The sequence below is a fragment of the Camponotus vicinus genome, unplaced genomic scaffold (genome assembly GCF_025532165.1).
Source record: "Camponotus vicinus isolate PSW18456_S1 unplaced genomic scaffold, iyCamVici1.0 SCAF_7, whole genome shotgun sequence".
NCBI classification, from domain to species: Eukaryota; Metazoa; Arthropoda; class Insecta; order Hymenoptera; family Formicidae; genus Camponotus; species Camponotus vicinus.
Window position 1 is genome coordinate 3,338,742 of NW_028141979.1, and position 24,451 is coordinate 3,363,192.

At 31.4% G+C, this 24,451-nt stretch overlaps 2 protein-coding genes across 12 annotated transcripts; one reads left to right on the forward strand and one right to left on the reverse strand.

Annotated features, from left to right (window-relative positions):
* Positions 1 to 360: 360 nt before the first annotated feature.
* On the reverse strand, positions 361 to 11,664 carry Sqd (RNA-binding protein squid). Of its 9 annotated transcripts, none has more exons than XM_083105443.1 (9): positions 11,342 to 11,664; positions 7,908 to 7,943; positions 7,414 to 7,454; positions 7,021 to 7,148; positions 6,684 to 6,830; positions 6,466 to 6,597; positions 5,998 to 6,217; positions 3,092 to 3,163; positions 361 to 1,463 (listed from the first exon to the last, which is right to left on the reverse strand). In XM_083105443.1, the coding sequence occupies exons 1-9, from the start codon at positions 11,476 to 11,478 to the stop codon at positions 1,384 to 1,386; spliced, it is 993 nt and encodes a 330-aa protein (XP_082961569.1). In that variant the 5' UTR covers positions 11,479 to 11,664; the 3' UTR covers positions 361 to 1,383. The 9 variants fall into 9 exon arrangements, with proteins under 9 accessions (XP_082961569.1, XP_082961566.1, XP_082961572.1 ...); XM_083105440.1 differs by having other exon boundaries at positions 5,953 to 6,217; XM_083105445.1 differs by lacking the exon at positions 361 to 1,463 and adding an exon at positions 2,102 to 2,219 and having other exon boundaries at positions 11,342 to 11,663.
* A 1,604-nt stretch (positions 11,665 to 13,268) lies between these two features.
* Positions 13,269 to 20,458, forward strand: LOC145973986 (uncharacterized). Of its 3 annotated transcripts, none has more exons than XM_083103693.1 (13): positions 13,269 to 13,376; positions 13,475 to 13,598; positions 14,063 to 14,209; positions 14,400 to 14,578; positions 14,779 to 14,940; positions 15,129 to 15,350; positions 15,516 to 15,708; positions 15,935 to 16,145; positions 16,550 to 16,856; positions 16,927 to 17,072; positions 17,333 to 17,549; positions 17,781 to 18,014; positions 20,266 to 20,458. In XM_083103693.1, the coding sequence occupies exons 1-12, from the start codon at positions 13,362 to 13,364 to the stop codon at positions 17,994 to 17,996; spliced, it is 2,139 nt and encodes a 712-aa protein (XP_082959819.1). In that variant the 5' UTR covers positions 13,269 to 13,361; the 3' UTR covers positions 17,997 to 18,014; positions 20,266 to 20,458. The 3 variants fall into 3 exon arrangements, with proteins under 3 accessions (XP_082959819.1, XP_082959818.1, XP_082959817.1); XM_083103692.1 differs by lacking the exon at positions 20,266 to 20,458 and adding an exon at positions 18,235 to 18,292 and having other exon boundaries at positions 14,779 to 14,985; XM_083103691.1 differs by lacking the exon at positions 20,266 to 20,458 and having other exon boundaries at positions 14,779 to 14,985; positions 17,781 to 18,217.
* The last annotated feature ends 3,993 nt before the right edge of the window (positions 20,459 to 24,451 follow it).

The following is a 24,451-nucleotide window of genomic DNA, read 5'->3' on the forward strand; positions in this document are numbered from 1 at the left end:
TCTTAATGGCTCCTTCTCGTCTCGATCATTTATCAGATTCCTCTTCGTGAAATAAATATATGAATGTTTCAACTAATTAAAATTAGATTTATTCGTTGCCAGTATTATATATTTTAAAATTGAGAGCTTTGATTCGATTCAAAAAATAAAAATGAAATAGTTATAATTTCGCAATAATTAATATTGTGTTCATTGTAGACGCTTAAGTGTATTTTTATCTGTAATCAGAAATTGACAATACTTTTTTATTTCGTATTTTTATATGATATTTATATTATATATATATAACATTAATGTTAATTTCCTGACAGAAAAGGATGTAGGATTTGGAATGTGCGATTGGCAATAATGACATTAGAGTAGATCAACAAATATGGGGATATATATATGTATATATATATAATCATAATTTATTTTAAATAAGTTTCAGCTAACATAAGATTATCTTTTTAATTTGTATAGTATAATACTTTTTGTGACATAAGATCAGAACATAGTATGTACTCGATTAAAAATACAATACATCTCAATATTGTATTGATTAATACAATATTGTCTGTTGTACTTTAAAAACTTTAATATGACAATTTTCTCATTTTATAGAATGAGAAAGTCGATATATAAATATAATGTACATGCGTTGTTCTTTGATCGAGTAAGAATTCTGTCTTAAAACGCACGCTGCGGCAAGTTAAGTGCACCGTCATTTTACAGAATGAGGACGCTTATACAGGGTGCGTGTATATGACGGAATTCACAGAGTATTAGTTTCTATTAATAAGTCTGATACATCCGTTAGGTGTGTATGTGCATGTGTCAGTCTTATTTAAATCTAATATATAAATGATTATTCCTATACGTTTCAAACAAATGTGTACATGTCGCGTTTTAAAAAGAAAAAAAAAGAAAAAAGTAAGTTACCGTATAGGAGGTCACAGCAAAATTACAAATGTATATATGAGATATGTACACAAAACGAGAATTTATTTAATCCTATTATCTTACTAATAAGAGAGGAAGCAGTAATCCTTTCATCTCGTTTCATACCTCGCACACTCATTATAAACAGTTCGACTTATCTCTTGTTTCCTTTTCTTAACTCTCACTATTTCTGCATGCTATGTAAAAAGTACATTGCCTGCTTACTCATATACGGTAGTTTTTTTTCTCCACATCGTGTTATATCTTGTAGACAAAAAATTAAAATGATCTATCAATGTAATTATTCACGATATGGTATGCGATACAGACGCAAATGCTCTATGGGAATTGAAAAGCAAGTTCATATATGTATACATATGTATATATATCTATACACAAAAAGAAGAAAATAACGAATTATTTGTTAAAATTCTGATGTTTAAGAATATTCGCTTTTCGGTACTATTGCCGAAGATAACGTGATTTAGTGGAATGATTGGACGAGTAATATGATCTTGAACGGGAATCGCGCTCTGTAATACCTGAAAAAGAAAATAAAAAAAGAAAAAAAAATCGTTTTGAATTATATATTCTTTATTTTACAAACACAGGTTAAAATTAATAAGTACAATAAAATAAATATATAGTATGGAGGTTTGATGCGGACAAAGGTGTAACAAATATACAATATGGGACTTAAATTGTAAAAATGAGATTCGAAAAATTGGTGCAATAAAAGTAATATCGAAGTTCTTTTGCTCTGATGATACACATATAAAACATAGAATATTCATTCAAAATTATCCAAACTTTAACAATCACAATTTGTGGATTAAGGATTATAAGGAAAAAGTATGATAGCTAAAATATGATAGCTCCTCTCTCTTCAGAAACATAAAAAACTTTTATTCATAATTAAAAATAATTTTGTAAATGTTTAAAAAATGAAAATAGGAAATTAAAAAAAAAAAAATGTAAGTGCATATATGTCACTTAGCTTGAAAAATCGGAAATTTAGATTTTGTTTCAATATAATGTCTGAATAATCTCGAAGACTATATGCACAAACATTATTTTGCTGATACAAAACTGATTTTCTCATACACAAGTATCTTCTTATGATTTGGCAAGGTGTGCAGAGATTGAGGCAAGAACATTAGGAACTTTGGAGCTGACTCACCGGCAGTTACAATGCAAATTGCATTGCAGTCGCAAATGAGGAAAATTTCCGCATTAATAGGGTTGATGCCTCTGGTTCTGACGACCACCTCTCTGCTTGCCACCATAGCCTGAACCTCCTGAAACATACCCATGTAACGCACATTGTTAGTCAAACCCTCCCACCCGATTGAATACAACGCTCGTATATTTTTACAAGAAACTAAATGATATGTAAACTACGAAAGAAAATGTCAAGAATATCTCTTTGAAAATAATAGAGCTAAAAAATAATAGATATAGTACAAGCCAAAAGAAGGCTATTAAGTAAAGGCTACAGGCTAAGGTAGTAAGCTGCAGGCTGCGTTCCGATTTATGCATTTTTCATCTTCCTTTTATACATTTCTAGAGCTATCAATGCCTAAATGTAAGATATTTGAGGATGCATATTGTTAGAAGTAGGAAAAACAAAGTTAGATTTTTATGGAAAGATGAATATAAAGATATTGCAATGTTTTTTCACGTTTATAAGAACTTTTATCATAATCAAAAATTGATCAAATATATATTTTATAATACACTGCATTAGGAAAAAATTCATTGCATTCTTATAATATAATTTATAATAATTTGATTATATCTTTTTTTTCGTGTATCTAATAGAAATAAGTTTTTCAATTCACGAGAAATTATATTCATCTCCATATGTTTCACATATATGCACATATCAACACATAAAAATTATAAAAAAAGCAAATAAATAAAGATAAAAGGTAAAGAAAATTAAAAGAAGATATTCAAGTAAGAAACAGAGAGAGCAAGAAAGGAAGAAGAGAAGGGTAAGTAAGATTTTTGATTTTGAAAGATGAAAAAAAGAAATAAACATAAATGAATGTAATTAACATGTATGGGAAATTACGAATATGGACAATGGAATACATGCTATTTAAAATATCATGAGTGAGAAATAAATATGAAATGTATGGGAGAGAAAGGACGCTATAATGCGTACCTTTGCCGCGTGCACCACCACGCCCACCACTGTAGCCACCATCGTAATTACCACCGCTGTAGCCGTATCCGTCTGCGTTTCATGGAACACACGGCATAAAGAGCATAATGGAATCAGTTATCGTATACGTACCGAGACATAAGATCGTTTTTCAAGTTCATTTTCTTCTACATTAAAAGAAAATATCTATGCGCGTGTGTTGCTCGAAAACAATAAAAATTAATTATATCATATGATAATACTAATAAAATGTAGTTTTATAGAGCATCTCAACGAAATATATCCTGGAAAGTCAGTAATTGATTGTACTACATGTTTTGATATTTTACATGAGCAAAAGGTAGCTTTCTTGTTTGAAATTTCTAAATATAAAAATTGTTGAGAAAGGATGCAGAGATTATTGGAGTACACTACTTGAAATGATTTAATAGTTTGTGTGAATGCAAAAATGACATGCACGTTTATGTCATTAAAATAATAATTTACGCCATGCTGAAAATAGTTTGTCACTATACATATCGAGACGAAAATACAATCATCTTTTTAGAAAATCTAAAAAATTAATAAGGGAAGAAATGAGATAAGGCTTTTCTAATGTATACGTAACAGATCATAAGTCTCGAAATATTTTTTGATTAAATGAAATATTAGATAGAAAAATTATTCAAATTATTCTCTATAAATTTTAATAGATAGAGAGCTTCTTGACTCAAATAACATGCTTGACAAGCTAATCTCAGAAATCATACAAAATACGATTATTCTCATTCTCATGTTGTTGTCGTGTGAACATATATAATATGTTTAGCCTTTGTGGTTTCATTGCATTTGACATGTTCATTATGAAGTGTGGAACAAACGAGAAATAGCATGCGAGGATCGTAGCAAGAATAGATCAAAAGCAAGACCAAAGGATTCGATATACACAGTCTCATACAAACAATGTCTTGTACAGCTTTACTTTAATGTTATCTACCTAACATACACACATATCTTGCAGTTTCATATATATTAATATAATATTACAGTGAATGCATGATTTTTTAAGTCTATAGAAACAATAAAAAATATCTTAAAACGAAATAAAAAAGAATGACTATTAAGATTATTGATTCACTGACATTAATCAGTGAATCTATGAGATATGAATACTTTCGTACAATTTATTGAATCTATCATTTTAAATATAATATTTTGTAATAGACCAATTACATAATTTTATAAACTGCAGATTTAAATATATATATATATATGTTACAATACATGTAATTATCTCTATTTTAATTTAAAGATATTTAAATTAAAGATCACAATAAAGAGAGAAAGAGAGAAATAAAAATTTTCTTTCTCTTTCTGTCTTCACTGATAACTTTATATATTATATTTAATCATATATATGTGTGCATGTGTATGGGTATTTATATATATGTTAATTACATATTTTAACAAGCTGTCAAAGAATATATCTTAGCAAATTATTAGAGTAGGTTAGTCGGTTATAGTTAAATAATTAGCCAAACATTCTGGAAATAGAAGATTTGAGATGGGAAAAGCCAAATTTTCGATTAATAATTTTTGAATATAAATCATAATTTTTAAATCCTGAAGGTATAAATGCATCAATCTATTATAAATTGCATCATATCATGAAAGAATATTCAAAAGACATATTTCGTGAGCTTGAGTTGCAGGTTTACATTAACTATGTATAAGAGCAACATAGTCGACATAAACTAATTAGATTCTATTATTGATGATAAACTAATTTCTTGCAATATTTTATACTTTATAAAATTGATATACAGGGTGTTCGGAAATTCAACCGCCAAATTTTCAGAGATTGTCGGGGGCACCATAAGAATCATTTTTTGCAAATGAACCTGGGGTCGGAAACGTATCATTACATCGCTACGGCATACGGAGTGTTCGAAAGAGTCGGGACCTCGAAATATCACAAAAAATAGAAGTTTTACAAAAAATTGTTTCAAACAAAAGTTGTAAAAGTTGGTAAAATTAGTGCTTTGAAAAGGTCTCGAGAAGGGCTACAAGAATATGCAATAAAAAGTGGAGGGTTCCATTTCAAAAATTCAAGGTGGCCTTGTCGTGACCTTGGCGACGCCATCTAAGGTCAAACACTTGGCGCCAGTAAATAGACCTTTTTACACCCTACAACTTTTGTTTAAAACAATTTTTTGTAAAACTTCTATTTTTTGTGATATTTCGAAGTCCCGACTCTTTCGAACACTCCGTATGTCGTAGCGATGTAATGACACGTTTCCGACCTCAGGTTCATTTGCAAAAAATGATTCTTATGGTGCCCCCGACAATCTCTAAAAATTTGTCGGTTGAATTTCCGAACACCCTGTATAGTTATTAAATTAAATATAACACAAATATATTATGTACATATATATATATATATATATATATATATATATATATATAAATAAATATCAACTTTTCTAATCATTTCATCTTTTGCACGACCGAGTAATGTATACTGACAAGACAAATAATATTTCTTTGTTTAGTGAAATAAAAATTTTTGCAGAAAAAACTTAGGAAAAGAAAGATAAATGAAAAAATTGAAGCAGCACAGCAATTCGGATGCACAACAAAAGAATTAATATGCATATATTTTCAGATATAATATGCATATATTTTTTTAAGATGCTTATTTTAATGGCGTCTACCGAATACACTGGGACGGTAACAACGGATAATCATATCTGTCATTGATCATCATTTTTTTCTCGAAGGAAAAAAAAAATAAATCAAAAAGCAAAGAAAAAAATTCTCGACAATAATCGCACAGACGTCGAATCTGTCATCGCGATTCTAATAATAATCAATAAAATTACCGTATCCACTGTAGTCACCGTAGCCACCGTAACCACCGTACCCACCGCCTCCGTAATAATCGTATCCATATCCATCGTAGCCACTGCCGTATCCTCCTTGGCTGTAGCCACCGCCGTAGCCGCCGCTATAGCCGCTTTGTCCCCATCCGCCTTGACCGAATCCACGGCCTCGGCTACCCCTGGCACCACGACTACCACGACCGCCTGGTCCACCGCGCATACTAATCATACCATCGGGTTTGGGTGTTGCTTTCTTTACGTCGACCTATTCCAAGTTCATTAAAAGAGTCGTTATTATATTCATAATGAAAACTATAATTTAAATTAAAAATTTTATTACTTTGGGGAAAAAAGGAAAAGAATTTGTACACGTATTTATTTTAATATTCATAATGTCAATAGTTTAAGTTTAGTTAATAGAATATTCAAAGAGAAACTTTATAAATAAGCTTAGTATATTTGATCAAAAGCCGTATAATAATAAGTAATTTGTATTATCATTTATTCACTCACCTCTTTACCATTTATCGTTTGTTTCGAGGTCTTCAATAGTTCATTAACCACTTGTTCAGATTCGAAAGTAATGAAGCAAAATCCCTTCCTCTGATTCTTTGTTTTATCAAACGGCATTTCCACTTCGACAATCTTAAATGTTTTCAGATATTTCTCCGTTATTCATGGAAAATATTGATTTGAAAATATTTGACACGCAAAAATGATACAATGCTTACGGTTCCGAATTGTGAGAAGAAATTCTTGATGTCGTCGTCGGAGAGTTCCGTTGAAAGGCCGCCGACAAATATTTTACCGTGTCTAGCTTTCGCCTTCTTGGGGTCAACTTTTTTGTTATTGATGACATGATCTCCAGCTCCCATAATCTGAAAGATAAACGTTTCTTCAAAATAATTATTTTGATAAAATATGATTTATTAAAAATATTTCTCATAAAAATAATTCAGAAAAAAAATTATCGTCACATACACTCAGTAGCAGAACTGACAAAAAGTCTCATCATTTCCTAGATATAAAAGCATAAAAAATTAATATAAAAAATACAAAATTAAATACCTTGTCGAGAGATTCAGCTTTAGCAAAGACGATAAAGGCAAACCCTCTTGATCGTCCTGTATTAGGATCTGTCTTGACATTGATGCTTTCAATATCGCCATATGTGCTAAAATGTTCCCTCAATTCCTCTAAAAATGATAAGACAAGCTTTGTAGGAATTCTTAAAATTTGTTTGATATAACACACATTTGAATCATTTCGAAAAAATATAATTAATCATTATTAAGCTCAGTAAAAAATTCTTTTCATATGACAATCATTCTCTTGATATTGTCATCCAAAGGTGTCCTAAGAAATCACATCATAGCGTGCTTTTTTGTTCTCTAATTTTACGATATCTTAGAATTTTACAGTTTCATGTAGAGATAATTTTAAAAAGCAAGAGTTACTTACTGTCAGTTGTTTCCCAACTTAAACCGCCAACAAATAATTTCCTGTGAAAAAAAGAACAAGAAATTAAAACTAATGGAAGCGAACGAAAGATATTTTTAAATCTTTAATTACTATTATGGAACCGAATATTTATGGTGAGCAATTTACAGTTTATTAGTTTAAATAGGAATTAATTAGTTTAAATCGTTATTCAGGATTGTGATGTCGGCAAATTGTCAAATGTCTCTGCAACTGTACGTAAAAAAGTTATCTGTAATAAAAACGGTAAAAGATAGCGGATAGTAATGTGCCCCGGCCTCTTTCGCAAGTGACTATTACAAGTTACGATATAATCCTAGCCGATTATCACCTGGATGCGTAACTTTTGCATTTTTTTTAATTTTTCATCGCGTCCCGTATTGTCGCATGCAATTTTTCTTTCACTTTCTCAACAATTCCGTTATGTTGTTACGTTAAAAAATAATAAGAAAAAATATAATAAAGATTGAAAATACCTATCGTTCAGAGAATCCTGGTTAGCTCCAGCCGACCTGCAAAGCAACGGAACGAATTTATTTCACCAGATGAATTTTTCAAACGAATTGATTGATAGTAAAAACTAAGATCAAAGCGAAAATTTTTTACTTTTTTTTGAAACACGAGAAACGATTCCATTTATTATCGAAAAAAAAAAGGAATATTAAATTGACTCCTGGAAAGATCACAATCAATGTTAAGATATGAAAAAATTGAATGCAGACGCGCGATATATGCAAGAAACAGACCTGTAGTGTCATTCGCAAAAGGGGCACTGGATCGATTTGACCAAAAAAGAGACTTAGGTAAGGAATTTGATTTAAATAAATATGTAATATATATATCGCATATACGTGTAAAAGACTATATATAAATATTTATATATCTATGACACATAAGTTTAAGCTATGATTAATTAAACCACTAATATCGAAATTTAGAAGAGACTTCTTAATAAACATAATAAGCATAATTTATATAGGAATTATAAGAATATAAGAGAATATCATCCCTAGAGTGACAAAAATAGCTTATATGTATTTGACCTTTGTGAAAAGTTACGAGAAACAACCATGAGAAGACTGCTTTGCACACCACAGAGACCTTGAGATTCGAACGTTTTAGTGTAAAAAAATTAAAAAAAATAAAAATAAAAAAAATAAAAGAAAATGAAAAACTTGGAAAAAAGTAGATATATATACGTAAAAAAAATCATTGAGAGAGCAAGATACTATTATATCGACATTCATGTGAGAACCCAAGCAATAGTTACAACTCCAGTTGACATACAGCTGCTCCTAAAGGAAACAAGATTTAATTTTTCCAAGTGGTACTCTGACTGCTGATTGGCCCAAAGAATATGGCATATGCTAGGATAGACTGCAACTCTATATCCAAAAGCTAAAAAAATTGTTTTTACATTACAATTTAATGATAGACGATTGATACTTTCGATTGACATATCTATGTGTACATAATATAGATCAATAATATCGAATATTTATTTCTATTTATATATGTATGTATATTATTTTATGTATATATATATATGTATGTGCTTGTCTCTCTCTTTCTCGTTCTCTCTGTTTCTCATTGTCTTTACAACGCTCATTGACAAATATACAATGCAAGAATTGTCTCAAATCTTGATATATAGTTTTCGTTCTTTCTTTGCATTTTAACGATGAGCTACAAGCTCTGTTTTCTATCGCTTTTCTGCCAGTTCATCGACATGATAATTTTACTTATTATATTTGATTTCTTTAGGCTGGTGATAAATACCGTGGGCACCAGTCACATCACACGCCGGTAATCAGTAGCTGGTCGGGTCATGTTTTCCACCTGCGAGCCGCCCGCCATGTGAAAACCGTTGTTGATCACCTGCAGATCAAGCCACATAAACTGGAGTTAATGGCGTTCCGACCTACTGGAGATTTTTGCATTGGCCCTAGTGATTCTGTGCTTTGGTCACGCCCAAACAGCATTTGGATCGGAAATTACTCTACGCGTGACCCAGCAGGCAAGTGTGTATCTGTGCGAGACTTATCAATCTGACAGAATTAACTCGACTTCCACTTCGCTTCGTGAGGGAACGTGATGGACTTGAACTTGACGTAGACTTCTCATAATAATTCTGACTTTGAAATCACTGTATAAGGCTTCACACGGTTTCAGTTCACATAAATCCCAGATAAATGTATATACTGTCAATCGTAAGCAATTACCAGAATTCAGCTGCAATACAATGTACAAGAATAGAAGACTCAGCTGGCCAAAAAATCGTATATTTGAAAGTTTACACTCTATAAAGATATTACGATTATTACTTGCGTGATGTGACAAATCTGATCGACTGCAGAATCCACAATTTTTCTCTTTATCGATTACAGAACTATAATTAAGTAACTAGATAGAGGAATGGTAATAAGGATTTTACACAGAATTACGAAATTTTAACAGATAAATATACCTTGTAATAGCAGCACATATAATGTTACAGACTAATGCTTATTTATATTATGTATAAGTGTCTTATGTTACTCTTGCAAAATGTAGCATGCAATATTTTATCCCAATTTTCTTTTTATTATTATAGATGTGTTAAGTGTAGAATGGAGCACCGACGTTTGGCTATTTACTTCCATTATTTTGTACATGGAAATCACGTCCCTTGATACGAATACATTTTTAATTATGGATAAAAGGAAGTACATCTCCAAATTTATATTCAACGATAATACTTTTTCAAATATACAACATACATCCACAGTCAAACATAAACAAAGATTAATTATGTATTAACTCTCATTAAGGATATAAAATTTGGAGATCCTTTTTTCCTGAAAAATTCTGTATATCTTTAAAATTTTTAATCTACAACGATGCTTACCCTTTTCTTTGCAGAGATACCCAAAACTAATACAAAGATTTGCAAAAATGCAATATTGTAAAAAAGAAAAAAAAGAGAGAAGAAGAGATGCAAAATTCTTTTGACAAATGGAATACTGTGGCGGAGGAAAAAAACAAGGCGACAATATAACTGCGCATTAAAAAATATCTACACAGATATGAATCCCGTATCAGAAATTCATCCAACCTGAGATCTGGTTACGCTGAAAAGAATGGATTGGAGAAAGAAGAGCACAATGTGTTGCACGAGACAACGACTAAAGAGATGAGAACTTACAGTCTACAAACATCTCGTGCGAGGTGGGTAGCAACGATACTAACTTTTTTTTTCTTCCCTGGATGATTCTTTTACTATTCGTTTGATCATCGCATTAAAAAAAAAGGAAAAAAAAAAGACATGAATGTTACTTCACAGAAATGACTCATTTTTATGGAATTTCCGCTCGATGCAAGGGACGGATCTCCACGTGCTTGTAACGGAAGTGGCGAGCGCGACCAAGCAGCGAAAAACGACGCCTTCTCGTCGAAAGAATTCGCGACGTATATATGTAATATATTCACGCTATCTCATATTTTACCATCTCTTTCCACTCGATCCTCTCTTCCCACGATGCTTGGGCGCGTCCCTAACAAGCCCGCGTCCGGTGCTTCCATTCATTCTTACTCGCGAGCACATTGTCAGCCTGGTATCGACGAATCGAGGAATTTGAGCGGCAAACTACAGGCATCCGCGCACGCGACGTACCGCGAGGAAGCGAGGGGTCGGTGACGTCGTAACGCAAGCGTTCGCGTCGCGTGGATGCGAACGGATTACGTCTGACGGCGATCCCGCGTGCCCTCGCCATCTTGTGAGAGAGGAGACGAGGCGACGCGGCTCGACTCGGGCGTCGCGAATCCATCGTTATTGGCGCGAATCGCGAGGATGAGAATCCGCGAGCGATCCGTGACAATCGACAATCGAGACGCGCGCGCGGGGGGGCCAATCGAAAGGCGGGCGAATTACCTGTCCTCCTGCGACTCCTGACCGTTGTCCGTGGCGTCGCCGCCACCGGCGCCGCCGTTCTCGGCTTCGCCGTTCTGCTCGGCGAAGTTCTGCTCCGCGATATCCTCGCTGAAATCCTTGCCTTCCTGATCGGCCATCCCTGTCGATCTCTGTGTTTACGCACGGCGTAAATAACACGTGTGTCGATTCGCACACGACTCAACCGGACACGCTCTCGTGTCGACTAAAAAGACCTCGCTCTCGTAGATCGTAGATGGGACTCTGCGGGACTCTCGACGCGTCCGTACCGTTCGATCGCCGAATGGAGAAGGCCGGACCTCTCGCGCTTCTCTCGGTGATTCACGAGCGAGGCATCACGGGACGCGCGCTCTCGCCCTCGACCAATCGCGCGCCTCGTCGCCTCAGGACCGGGCGAGGGGCCTTCGAGGGCCCCCGGCCTCGCGCGAAGATCCACCTCGTCGAGGTGACGCGGGAATTTCGTCGCGTCAGGTCAACGATCGCGTCGTTTCTCCGGCGAGATCGAACAGCTGATTAACGTTGAGACAAGAAGAGATTTCCCGTTGATTCAAGAAGAGATTGCGTCGTTGCCTTTTTCCCCAAGTGTGCGGTGTTTCCATTGAGAGTATTCCTCGAGCGAGTTTCATTCATGAGCAACGTAAACAACGAGATGACCTGATTCAGCTCGACTTTGATTTATTGTCGAATGGAGATAAATATCGGTAAGAATGGTCGATCTCTGTTTAATCAAATTTTTCATGGATCTATTCCTTATTTAAAATTATTATCTTGCAAATAATTTACCATCTTGCATTACTTTTACAATATCAATCAGGTATTAAGATTCCCTAAATTTTTATTTTTTACGAACTTAATATCTTTGCAAGTTTTAATTAGTACATATTATTTATTAGATTCTTAAATTGCGAATACTTTTCCAAAAAATCGCTGCAATCAAGTATATCAATTTGCTTTAAATGGACTTTGTGTAATGACACAATAGGTCTAGCAAAATAAAGAGTTTTATTCTATTGATATTCTTTGCTAGAAAAAAAATTCTATAACAGAATCACGCGGCCAAAACGAGTCGAATGTTTACGTTCCTGATTACATTCCAATCGATGAGCAATGGCGGGAATGCGTCACGTCGACTTGGCGGGGCAGGGGGAAAGTAGAAATACCCAGAAAGGAAGCAGAAATAGATTTAGCGTCACGCACGCCGGAAGTTCGTCACTGGACTAGTGGGAGGCGGACAGCCAATAGAATCGCTGGAAAACACCGTGCGCCACTGTCGGCCAATGGGAGATCGCGGAGGATCCCGCTCAATTTCGCTGTCGCATTTCTCGACATTCCATCTTCGTGTACGTTCGTCTTTTCAAAGTGAACAATATTTGCCGCTCGACAAGCAGATTTAATCGCTCAGATAAATCGCTAGATAAATAGGTATATATATTTATTTATCTTCTCACAGTTTTATACACTCAAGTTTGAACCGGATAAATTATAATCGATTTGTTTTTCAGCACCATGGATCTAACAATTATTTTTTGGAATCGCAGTATCATGAATCACGCACGTTCAAGAAATATGTACGTATATATATTTAAAATTATTCTTATAAATTATAATTATTATTATTCTTATAAAATATAATCCCTTTTATTTATAAAGCTTTTATCTCGAGATTAATTTTCTATTTTTTATTACAACAATTTGTCGTATATATTATACAAGAAAGATTTATTAATATATAATAATATAATATTGTTGTATGAAATGCTTGCAATTTGCAATTGCGTGTGCAAAAATTTGACGATATAATTCACTTTGATATTTTTATATATAAGATATTTCGGCGATAATTGTGTATCTATTTTTTTCATCGAATTCTATGCACGCTTTTTTATTTTTGCGCGATCGATTTTTGTCTCTCTGTTAAATTGAATTTTCGTCGATTACGTGTCAGTTTATATCTCATTGCGTAAAATTTTCGTGAGATCCGTGAAAGAACAAAATCGTAAAAATGCCAGAGGAAAAAGTAAGAAGTGGTTTCTTTTCCTTTTCCAATTTTTCCGAAATAAAAAATCGCGAATGGAATTTCTCGCCCGCGCATTTTGAGGGAAAAAGTGATTTTAGGTTCTTAGGCTACACGATGTTTGGCGTACTTGCAATAAGATACGAGCCGCTGTTTTTCGCATCGGATTTGATTTATGCGAATACTATAAACCTCTAGATCCTGACAACCGCTGTCTGATATCAGGTATAAATTTGGCACCGATGAGTGATCACTTTTGACGTTTCCAAAATTATCTATTGGGAGCGGTTATCTTTAGATACTCGATATAATGAAAGGTCATCGATAAGACGAGTATTTTTGGCATTTCTTTCTTCAATTCTTCTACACTTTTATTTATTATTCTATATAATTAAATTATTTCTATATTATTTCTAATTATTTCTATATAATTGAATTATTGTTATACAAATTTTTTACATCTAAACTTTAAATGCATAAATTTCAGTTCTCAATTTAAGTTATGACAAAAGAAGCTATTGAGGCTATGATTATGAATATTCGAATGGTCTTGTTCGAGAAAATAAATTGAATATAAGATCAAAATCTATTTTAAAATCAAATTTTGCAATAATATTCGAATATTTACGTGATGACATATGTCCAATCGCTTTATATATCTATTAACTGTACAATTATTAAATGCGCAGAGTCCAAATTTATTTCCGTTTTGGCTGGACCTCTGAAGGGCGTAATTGGCTTATCGGATAAAGAAATCTGTGATTTGACGGATTATTTTCGAATTCAGGATGGCCGGATTCTTTATTCGCAATTTTGCGAAATTATCCACGATAACAGTATGAATATTTTTTATTAATGAAATATGCTTATGTAAAAATTTAAATATTGTTGTTTTTCTCCTGTTTACACGACAAATTTTATTGCGGATCATCTGGATTTGAATATAACATATCTTCCTATTAAAAAAATCTGTTATAATGAAAATTCGTAAAATATTGTAAATGTTAATAGTAATGTTTTCTGCAGTTCCTAATTTTGGCAAAAATAAACCTCTCATAACCGGCTTGGAATGGGAGGACCCATTGCATGTAAATGTCTTAAGTTGTACAGAAACACGAAAATTAAATTTAATAATCACTCAAATCGCCGTGCTAGTGAACAAAAGAAAAATTGCACTTCGACCGTATTTTCAAGATTACGAACTGGTACATTCGGCACGATTTATTTATGGATTATTACGATACTTTGATGTTATCATACTTGTAATTTATTCTATTTTTAACTCTTTTGTATGTTCTTTTATTTTTAAGAGTATTCATACTGGCAGTGGATTAATAATTTCCAATAATTTTCTTTTTAAAATGTAACACTATTGAACGTATGTATCGAAAGATGTATTTTACAGATCGCAAAGAATGTCGGGACAATCACTCTCGCACATTTCGGTCGAGTTTTAAAATTTCTAGGCATCGTCCTTGGTGCCGAAGAGTTTCGTCTACTCGTAAAAAGATTTGCCAAAAATGCCTACACTGTAAATTATGTGGCATTTCTGAAGGCAATCGATAAAGTTCAGTGCTATTTAGATGAACATGGAATGATGAGTTTCAGTGGGGTATTATTGTCCTTAGAATTTTTTCTATATTTTCTTATATTATACACGTAGAAAAAAATATATTAAATGAATTAAGTATTAAATGAACTAATAATGCACTCATGGGATCATAAATTATATTTTACTATTTTATTCTCGAGCAGGAACTGCTCGAACAATTTCCCGGTCGAATAATTACGGTTGAACTGCCTAAACTACCACGACCGGAAATCGGCAAAGTCATGCCCAGTCAAGTATTTGGTAGGCAAACGGTGTTTCATCCGGTAATGGAACCGACGAAAGAGGCGATGTCTACGCTAGAAGTCGTTAAACGTATTCAGAGACACATTCTTGAGCATCGAATACGTATCCATGATTTTTTCAAGGTTATTCCGGATCAAGATTAATCACGCGGATTAATTGCTATTATCATAAATCATATGTTCTATGTTAGATTCGATGTTATCGCACTTTGTATTATCTTACGGACGTGATGAATTCGTAATAGCTTCCTTCAATTAGGGATTAAGTGATTCGACTTGAAATTGTAGGACTTTGAATATCTGAATGATGGTAAAATGACCGTCTCTCAATTTCGAAGAGCGTTAGACGCGCTTCAAATATCGTCCTTGGGCCGTTTATGGCTCGTCGAACCGGAAGTCGACGCCCTGATCGCGCTTTACAAAGATTCGGATGATCCCAATCGCGTATGCTGGCGTACGTTCGAGGATGATATAAATCATGGTACATTATCTATATATTATGATCAAATTTACAAAATTTTCAATATCCTCAAATACTTTTTTACTTTAATTATAATCGAAACTGTAGAATTATATGACAATAAACAAAAAACCTTTTCTTAATGTTTTTCAAAAATAAAAGAAAGAACAAAGATTTAAACAAGAAGTTAATTCATGATTTATATATTTTAATCTTAATATTTTAATCTATATATTTTTCTTTATAGTTTTCACCGTGAAAGGACTTGACAAATTACCGAATCTTAGAGTGGAATCACCGTCCGCAGAAATAGCTGAGCTATCTCGGAGAGGCACATCAAATTGGCAATGTGAGCCAAAGAGTATAAGAGATCTTTGCGAAGATGTCTTGCAGAGAATAAGACAGCGAATCGAAGAGAGGAGGATTCTCTTGAAGCAGTTCTTCAAAGATTACGACAGGTAAGCTTATGTTTAAATCATTGTTAATTGAATAACTCATTTTGAGACATAAAGAAACATAAACAAAATGTCATAAAGAATTTTTTTATTTATTATTAATGTGAGAGTATAAATTGTACTAAAGAATAAACAATAAATGCATAATTTCAAGTTATAATAATTTAATTTATATAATAATAAAATACTTTTGAAAAATAATCAAATGTATCTAAAATAAAAGTTGTTTTTAGAAATTATTATATTATATTAATTAATATATTATATTATATTGATTATTATATTATATTAATTATTTTATTATATTAATTATTTTATTATATATAACGTCTTTTTCCATTTATTTAATTAAAAGATACTGTCAACGATAACGAGAAATTGTTCCTAATTTAAGCTAATTGCATTAGACATAATCGCGGTCATGTAACGCGAACGCAATTAAGACAAGTGCTTATTACGGCAACTATACTCTTATCTCCGGAGCAAGTGTTTGCATTGGAGCGAAGATACAACAACGATCTAGGATTCAATTACATTCAATTCCTGCAGGAATTGGAATCTCAACCTATCGTAGAACCTTTATATCTTCGAATGTTGGAGGATAAAAAAAGAATCAACGCTGAAAAGCCACCATCTAAACCTAGCGAGGATGAAACTAATATCGTATTGATTTTAGCTAAAATTAAAGCTAAAATTGTGCGCGAAAGAATTAAAGTAATTTACAATAGTAATATATCGTTAATTAATTGAAGAAGTGAGCGATTAGAATTAATTTGACACGCAGGTATTAGAATTTATGCGCCAATTCGATACACATAATCACCTTGTCATTGAAAGGGCAGATTTTATCAGAGGTCTGGATCAACTTCGCTGCGGTTTGACACCTGCAGAAGTAGGTACCATTACGAAGGCTTTTCAGGCATCTACAAAGTACGAGACATTATAATGCTAATATTGAAAACTAAGATTGTTAATTGCAAAACATAGAAACAAGAGAATAACAATACTTTGACGTGTCAACATTTTAATTAAAATTATTGTTTTCAATTATTCATTATTTATCTTCTTTTTCATATATGAATATTGTTTCATATAAGATTGTTTGATTTCTTGTTGAAATTGTGAACTCAAAAAAACATATTTTTTTGTTCGCATTCATAATGTTATTATAATTATGTTTCTTTCTGAAGACTCGATTTCATCGAATATGTGAGGTTCGCAAAAGTTGTAGAGGAAGCAGTTGTAACAGGAGGTTTGGAAAAAGTTCCGCTTTTAGTTCCCTTGCAACACGTGCCCTCCGAAGCGAGTGATAAGACCTTTTTGAATTTTGATGAACGACAGACAGTAGCAATTGCGATGGATAAATTGTGCAAAGTATCAAGTCCGAATCTCAATGAACTCTTTAAAGTTAGTATAGAAAAGCTATGTATATAATATATATAATATAAATTATATATATATATATATATATATATATATATATATATATACATATATATATACATACATATATAACATATATCTTTATATATATGATATAATATTTTTATCATTTAGTTTTATTATTTAAGATGTCTTGTAAAGAAAAAAAAGGAAGAGAAATTTCATAAATATATATATAATACATATTTTTTTAAGGACTATGATAAGGAAAATATTGGCACGGTGTCTAAGGATCGCTTGATTAAGGCATTATCGGTTAGACGTATATTGGAACTTATCACAAACAAAGAATTGGATGCTTTACATAAGTGCTTTTCTATCGAGAGAGGTGGTCGCCTGGAAATAAACTATCGAGCCTTTCTGCGCGCTTTACACCTGTTACAAGAGAACAAAAAAGCTGTACCTTTCTAAAAAGACGCTGATCTTATGGCAAGTAAAATACTGAGACTATTTCTCTTCTCTATTATCTTATATTATGCTGCAGTGAAATTGTCGTAAATTAATGCAGTTATTATACGCTTCCTAACAAACGATAAATCTCTATTTTTATATAGTAATATATAATATTGCTTTGGATTTAATTATCAGCATCAATTTTGTACAGAAAATATGTAATTTCCAAGAATCTAACATTATAATTATCTTCTAGGATAAATGTATTTGTATCATGTGGAGAGAAATATGTATTGCCTAATTTTCGCAACATTTTGTTACACATTTTGTTACACATTTTGTTACACATTAATTTTATGCTATTTTTACATATTTAGATTTTTTAGACATAGTGTTGTGAAAAATATTCTTTGAACAAATAAATATTTTTTCGGAATTTTGATATGATTATTTGGGTATTTTATTACGATCTGAACAATGATATGACGATTCAGAGAATTAATAAAGTAGGATTCATAGAAAATAAGTTCTGCATAAATTATTATATTTTTAAAAGTTTTTCTTTTCATTTAACATGTGTGTTTTGCGTCCAATTTAATATTTCTTGTTATAAAACGGACGAAAAATTTTTACGTCTAAATGAGACATCGTAAGAGTGTTTTTGCTCGCATAATGTATAAAATTCGTCGAACCAGCTTTTTTTTAAGAAAGAGAAATTCTTTTTTTTGTTGACTAGTTTAAACTGTGCATCGTATCTTTGGCCCTCATATGACTTTATTCGAGTTTCAAACGCGCTTCGTGGATATAAATTGGGAGGAATATAAGAAGGCAGGACGTTGCGTAGATTGCGGTAATCTTGATCTTCGACAATCTGCGATAACATCAAACAAGATAAAATCTTTTGAACTTATTAATGGCTACTTTGATTATTGTCTGTTTAAAATAAAATAATTTTAATAGTAATAGTAATCTTTTTAACATTTTTTAAAATGCCTATTTTTGAAACATTTAAAACTATTAACTATTTAATAACTATTTAATAACTCTAGTATTAAAATTTGACTTTAAAACAATAAAATAATTTATATTTAATGAAAATTCTTAATGAAAATATTGTTTTTTTGTATATTGTGATTTAAGTAAATCGCTAATTTATATTCTAAAATTTTAGTTACAAAAACAAATTAAAAAATCTATATCTGCTGACTGTTTCTGTTTCTGTTGAGAATGTTTTAAATTATACAGTGGCATCAAAAATTTAATTTTTAACATAAGTGAAGATAATGCAAGTGTTAAAATTATTTTTATAATTGAATTAAATTTATCATTATATGTATACTTTGTCATTTTAAATATGCTAGACATTTTACAATGTGACTATTACAAAATTTATATTTATTATAAATAACTTGTTTAATTAAATTAACAATAAATTTTATTAATATTGTTATATTAGTCAAATTATAATGAATTAACATCACATTTACATTACCTTGTTCTCTTGAATTTTCTCACTTGCTAATAGATGGCACCATCGATACAAACTTGTGAAACGATATCAAAGTTTCTTTTACGCAATTAAAAAAATAATATCTGATACGGAAAGTTTCTAAATATATTCTTAAATATTTCTTGGAATTTCGTATTACGAATTTCGTATTATTCGTATTATTACAATTAATTAAACAATAATATTTTTAATTAAATAACAAATGGTTAAAATATTTTTTAATTTTTGCCTTTAATTAATATTTAAATCGATCTACGTTTAATTTATAATGATAGTTTAATTATTGCTGATTCTTTAAATTAGATTTCTATTTACACAAATTGAATAAAAATTAAGTTTAGAATATTTTTATGTGTATATATCATATACATATGGCATATTTGTAAATAAAGTGAAATTAAATCAAATGTTAATATAGTAAGTACGTTTGCATTTTAAATAATGAATCTATTTTGAAGAATAGTTACATTCTAGATAATAGAAATTGTCGAAGAACGTGCATTAACTCTATCAGCACGTACGCATTTCGCTGGCAAAGAATAATTTAGGCAGATAGAAAGTTTTAAGTTTACCTCATGCTACGCGCTTTTTATCAGAGATTAGAATACCGAGAGAAAATAAAACGAGAGTCGCTTTAACGCTTCATTGAATAAAAAAATAGAACTTGTATCTATATATCCATATCGGAAATAAAATACTCTTTATATCATTAATTGTCATCTAAAATATAATAATCTAAAATATAATAATCTAATATATAAAAATGCTTGATTGCAGCAAACGAGAAAATGAAGTACATCGCATTGCGTTGCCTAATCGCCGCTTCTGTCGTCGCTGGACCACCGTTTCCATTATCCGACGATACCTTGTCTCCTTAGTGCCAAACTCCAAAGTGTTCGGCTATAAGAACTAAGAACGATGCACCGATTATTTTGCCCTATCCCTTGAATTGTCTGCAATACATCATCTGCGAAGAATCCGGTCCCCGCATCGTCGCATGTCCAGCAGATTTGATCTTTAATAAGGTAAGCATCAAAAAGCCTTTTCTAAAATTATTTGAACCTAAAAGATGAAAGCTAGTTGATGGGAAGTATTTTACATGGTACAAAAAATATAGAGAGAAAGGAGGAAGGATATATAAATGGAGGAAGAATATAAAATAAGATTTTCATATTTTTTATATTTACAAAATTTTTTTACTTACTTTTAAAATGTGCATTTATTAAGTATATATTTATTAAATATTTATCTATCAAGTACATATTTATCAAGTATATTCATATATTATTCATATATTTATAAAATATGTATCCAAAATGAATTTCAGAATATACATGTCATGTTATATTCATTCACGAGTTTAGAGTCTCCCGAGTAAATTATTTAAGAACGCGATATTTAAAAATTAATTTTAAAAATAATTTTACATAGTAAGATATTTCGCGGAAATAAATGCCTCGTTAATCTTCAATTTTTTCATTCTTCCATTTCGTTCCATCTAATGCAAATAGTAATTTTGTAGTAGATTATACAATTTCGCTTAATGGCGGAAATTATCATCGATAACACGCATATTTATACGTCGCTCGTAATTTCCACATTAAAAATGCATCTTTCACGATATATCGCGATCTTCACGGGTGCTTAAATGAACTTATGTAGTGCCGCACATCACGCAAAAACCCGCGCACTCCATCGATCCTACACCTCGAAGAATTCCCCGCGACGCGAGAGACAGATACGATTTCATTCATCTTCATCGACTTCTCGTGACGTGATGTCTCATTAGTTCCTCGTCCTCGTATGCTACATCATCTACAATACATGTATCAGATCTCATAAATATTATCTCGCTATTGGATTCTTCTTTTTTGAAACAACGTGATGTATAGATACTTATATCATTATGTCGAATGCTTGAAGTTTGAATCTATTTAATCGTGAAAAAATGTTAATTTGCCTTTTTCTTAATTTTTTGATATAAAATAATCCAAATTTATTCTTTAATTTTTTTTCGGAGGATTATTAATAGTGATAATCATATTTAATAATGGAATTATATAATTATAATTTAATAAGAATCCGCGGAAATATTTAAAGCGATATCGCCGGATGTAACTTTTTTTTTAGATATATTTTTATAAATAAATTCGATCTTTTATTAATTTTTTAACATGGCGTTCAAAATCGATTAATAGTGGCTCGATTTATCCCGTTCCGGCGTTTTATTTCCAATTTATTATTATATTATATGCTATAAATAAAGTAACTTTTGCAGGATAGATAAATGATGATTCTCGTAAATTTTCGTATTAATTCCCCCTAGAGAAAATTTATATAGTAATAGCTACATCATTTGTGTAAGTAGTATTTATGGTACTTGTGAAGATGATTATAATAGGATTAGTGATAATCACTATCTGCCATTTACTGAAAAACTTCATAGAGAGTCTTAGGGGATATTTCTAATTAATTAATTATATCTTTTTCAATTATCTACATTCATCATTTAATCAATACTAATCATCATGTCAAACAAATCCATTTTGATCGTCCATCTCGTAAAATAATAATAATAATTAAAATGAAAAGAAACTTCATTTCATTGTCTTTGTCACTAATTTTTAAAAGATTCAGACATTTTTATCTATAGAAAATTTTTTAACATTTTTAACATTCATTGACATATTCAATTTAGAACTGTTCCATTAATTAGGCATCAAACCCAGTGGAAAGCACAGTAATGTAATCCTGTACGTGACGGAGTGTTGTACCGTAATAAAACGAGCGAAAGAGCGGTCGCGAATCGATCTTATCCTGGAACATGATATCCCGTTTGTGATCTATAAGTGCGTCACGTGTGGACCGAGAGTCGCGGCCTCGTATCACCCTTCGATAACCCCGATGGTGATGAAACACCCCCATTTCGTCATATCCAGTTACGAGCCGTACGGGTGGCGCACGTGCATATTGTCGTCCCCGGGTACTTCACCTGACACGTGACCGGGCGAGTTTCAATTCACCGGTTCTCCGCGGACGTCGGTGCTTGACTTCGTGACGAGCGAGGTCGACGGGGCCGTTTGAACCCGCCCCACCAGATCCATCGTTTTTAATTTGCCGCTTTTTATGCTCGTTCGCGAAAATCATTTCGCAGATAAGCAAAAGGAATTAATTATTTTGCGGACTCGTAAGATCCGCGGATTTTCTATATCGAAAATTTCTTTGATAATTGTTGGATTTTCCTCGATCCCTTATTTTATTCTTTTCGCAATTTTAATTCTCGTTTGAACTAATATCTTTCTTTCAAGAGAGTCTTGTTACTGGTAAGTATAATCTTCATTTACATTTAACATTTTTCTGTTTCAGAATACTGGTATATGTGATATTCGGCAAAATGTCAACTGTATACCTTGCTGGCAAGGTTGAAGGTTGAGTCAGATTGAACATTTATTAAATATATTCACACTGTATAAATATTATACATATTCATACATATGTGTGCTAAGAATCTTATATTACAAGTTGTCTTATATATAACATTTTAAAAAGTACTTAATAGTATAAATAATATCGTTAATATAAATATTCTAAATATAATATATGATATAATATTACTTAATTTAATTTAATTTAATTTAATACACAAATATAAGAAAAATTGCTCATTTCAGCTATAAATTTCACAACGTAAATAAAAATCTTTCTCTTTTAATAAAATTATTAATAAGAGAGAAAGATTTTTATTTATGTTGTGAAATTTATAGCTGAAATGAGGAATTTTTTTTATATTTGTGTATTTAAAATATAGTATGACGTGATTGGAAAATTGCGAATACAGTTTTTAATTTGTAAAAACAAACAGACGATATCGATTATGGAAAACTAAAGAGGGAAAATTAACCACAAAATTTGTCATTTCTATCTCCATATTCTCATAATTGTCTATATTGTTTTATTGGTTAATAATTCATATTTTCCTGTGTTCTCTTTTCTTGACTTATTAATGGCCATTATTCAGCCATTAATGAGTTTTCATTGTTTTACCCTCCTCCTTTTGATGTCAGCATTTTTAACGCCATGATAGTCGCACGTTATTCTTGATTTTCATATGAAGCATATTAGCAATTTCGAAATTTTACAACTTATTCAAAAGACACGTTACTTTTATATCTTGCAAAATTTAAATTTTTAAATATTTAAACTTCACAATTCACACAAAAATAAGATTTCTTTATGTTATAATTAAATCACGACACTTCCATTGAACTGTGTAATTGCAATGAAGAGGATAATATATAAAACAATAAAAATTAAAGATCTATTCTGAAAATTAATCGCAAAAATAAGTAATAATATAAAAAATTAAGTAACAAAGATATATTATATGTACTTATAATATTTTACTATAATAATTATATGAATTTTATTACATTAATTTTATTATAGCACAAACATCTCTCTTCGATAGTGAGAATATGAGTTAAAGTTGCAGAGCTCACGGTTTTCACATTTGTCATTTCAAATAGTGAAAATCATTCGCGTAATTTATATAATTTTATTTATTGATAAATTTACATTTTGCAGTTATTCGCAGAATCGTCTCTGCTGTAAAAATATATTCAAATCCCGACGTGCCCTTTTCTATATTCAGGTCCTATTTCATCCGATATGTGACATCTCACTAGAATATTTCATTTCTTTTAAAATTTAATTTCCTCATCCTTGTTTCAATAAAATTCATAATTTTCATTTTAATATAATTATTTTTTAAATAATCTGTCTAATAGTTTTATGAAAAACGTATTAACTTTCCATTAATGGTTAATACCATTTGGTTAACTATAGTAGTGATTCTAATGTAGTGAATCGAACATATATTTTTCGGAGTGATCGATTCGCCAGGTCGTGCGCCCCTCTATTGAAACGTTCTCCATTCGCACCCTCGTTTCATCCTCCATAAACT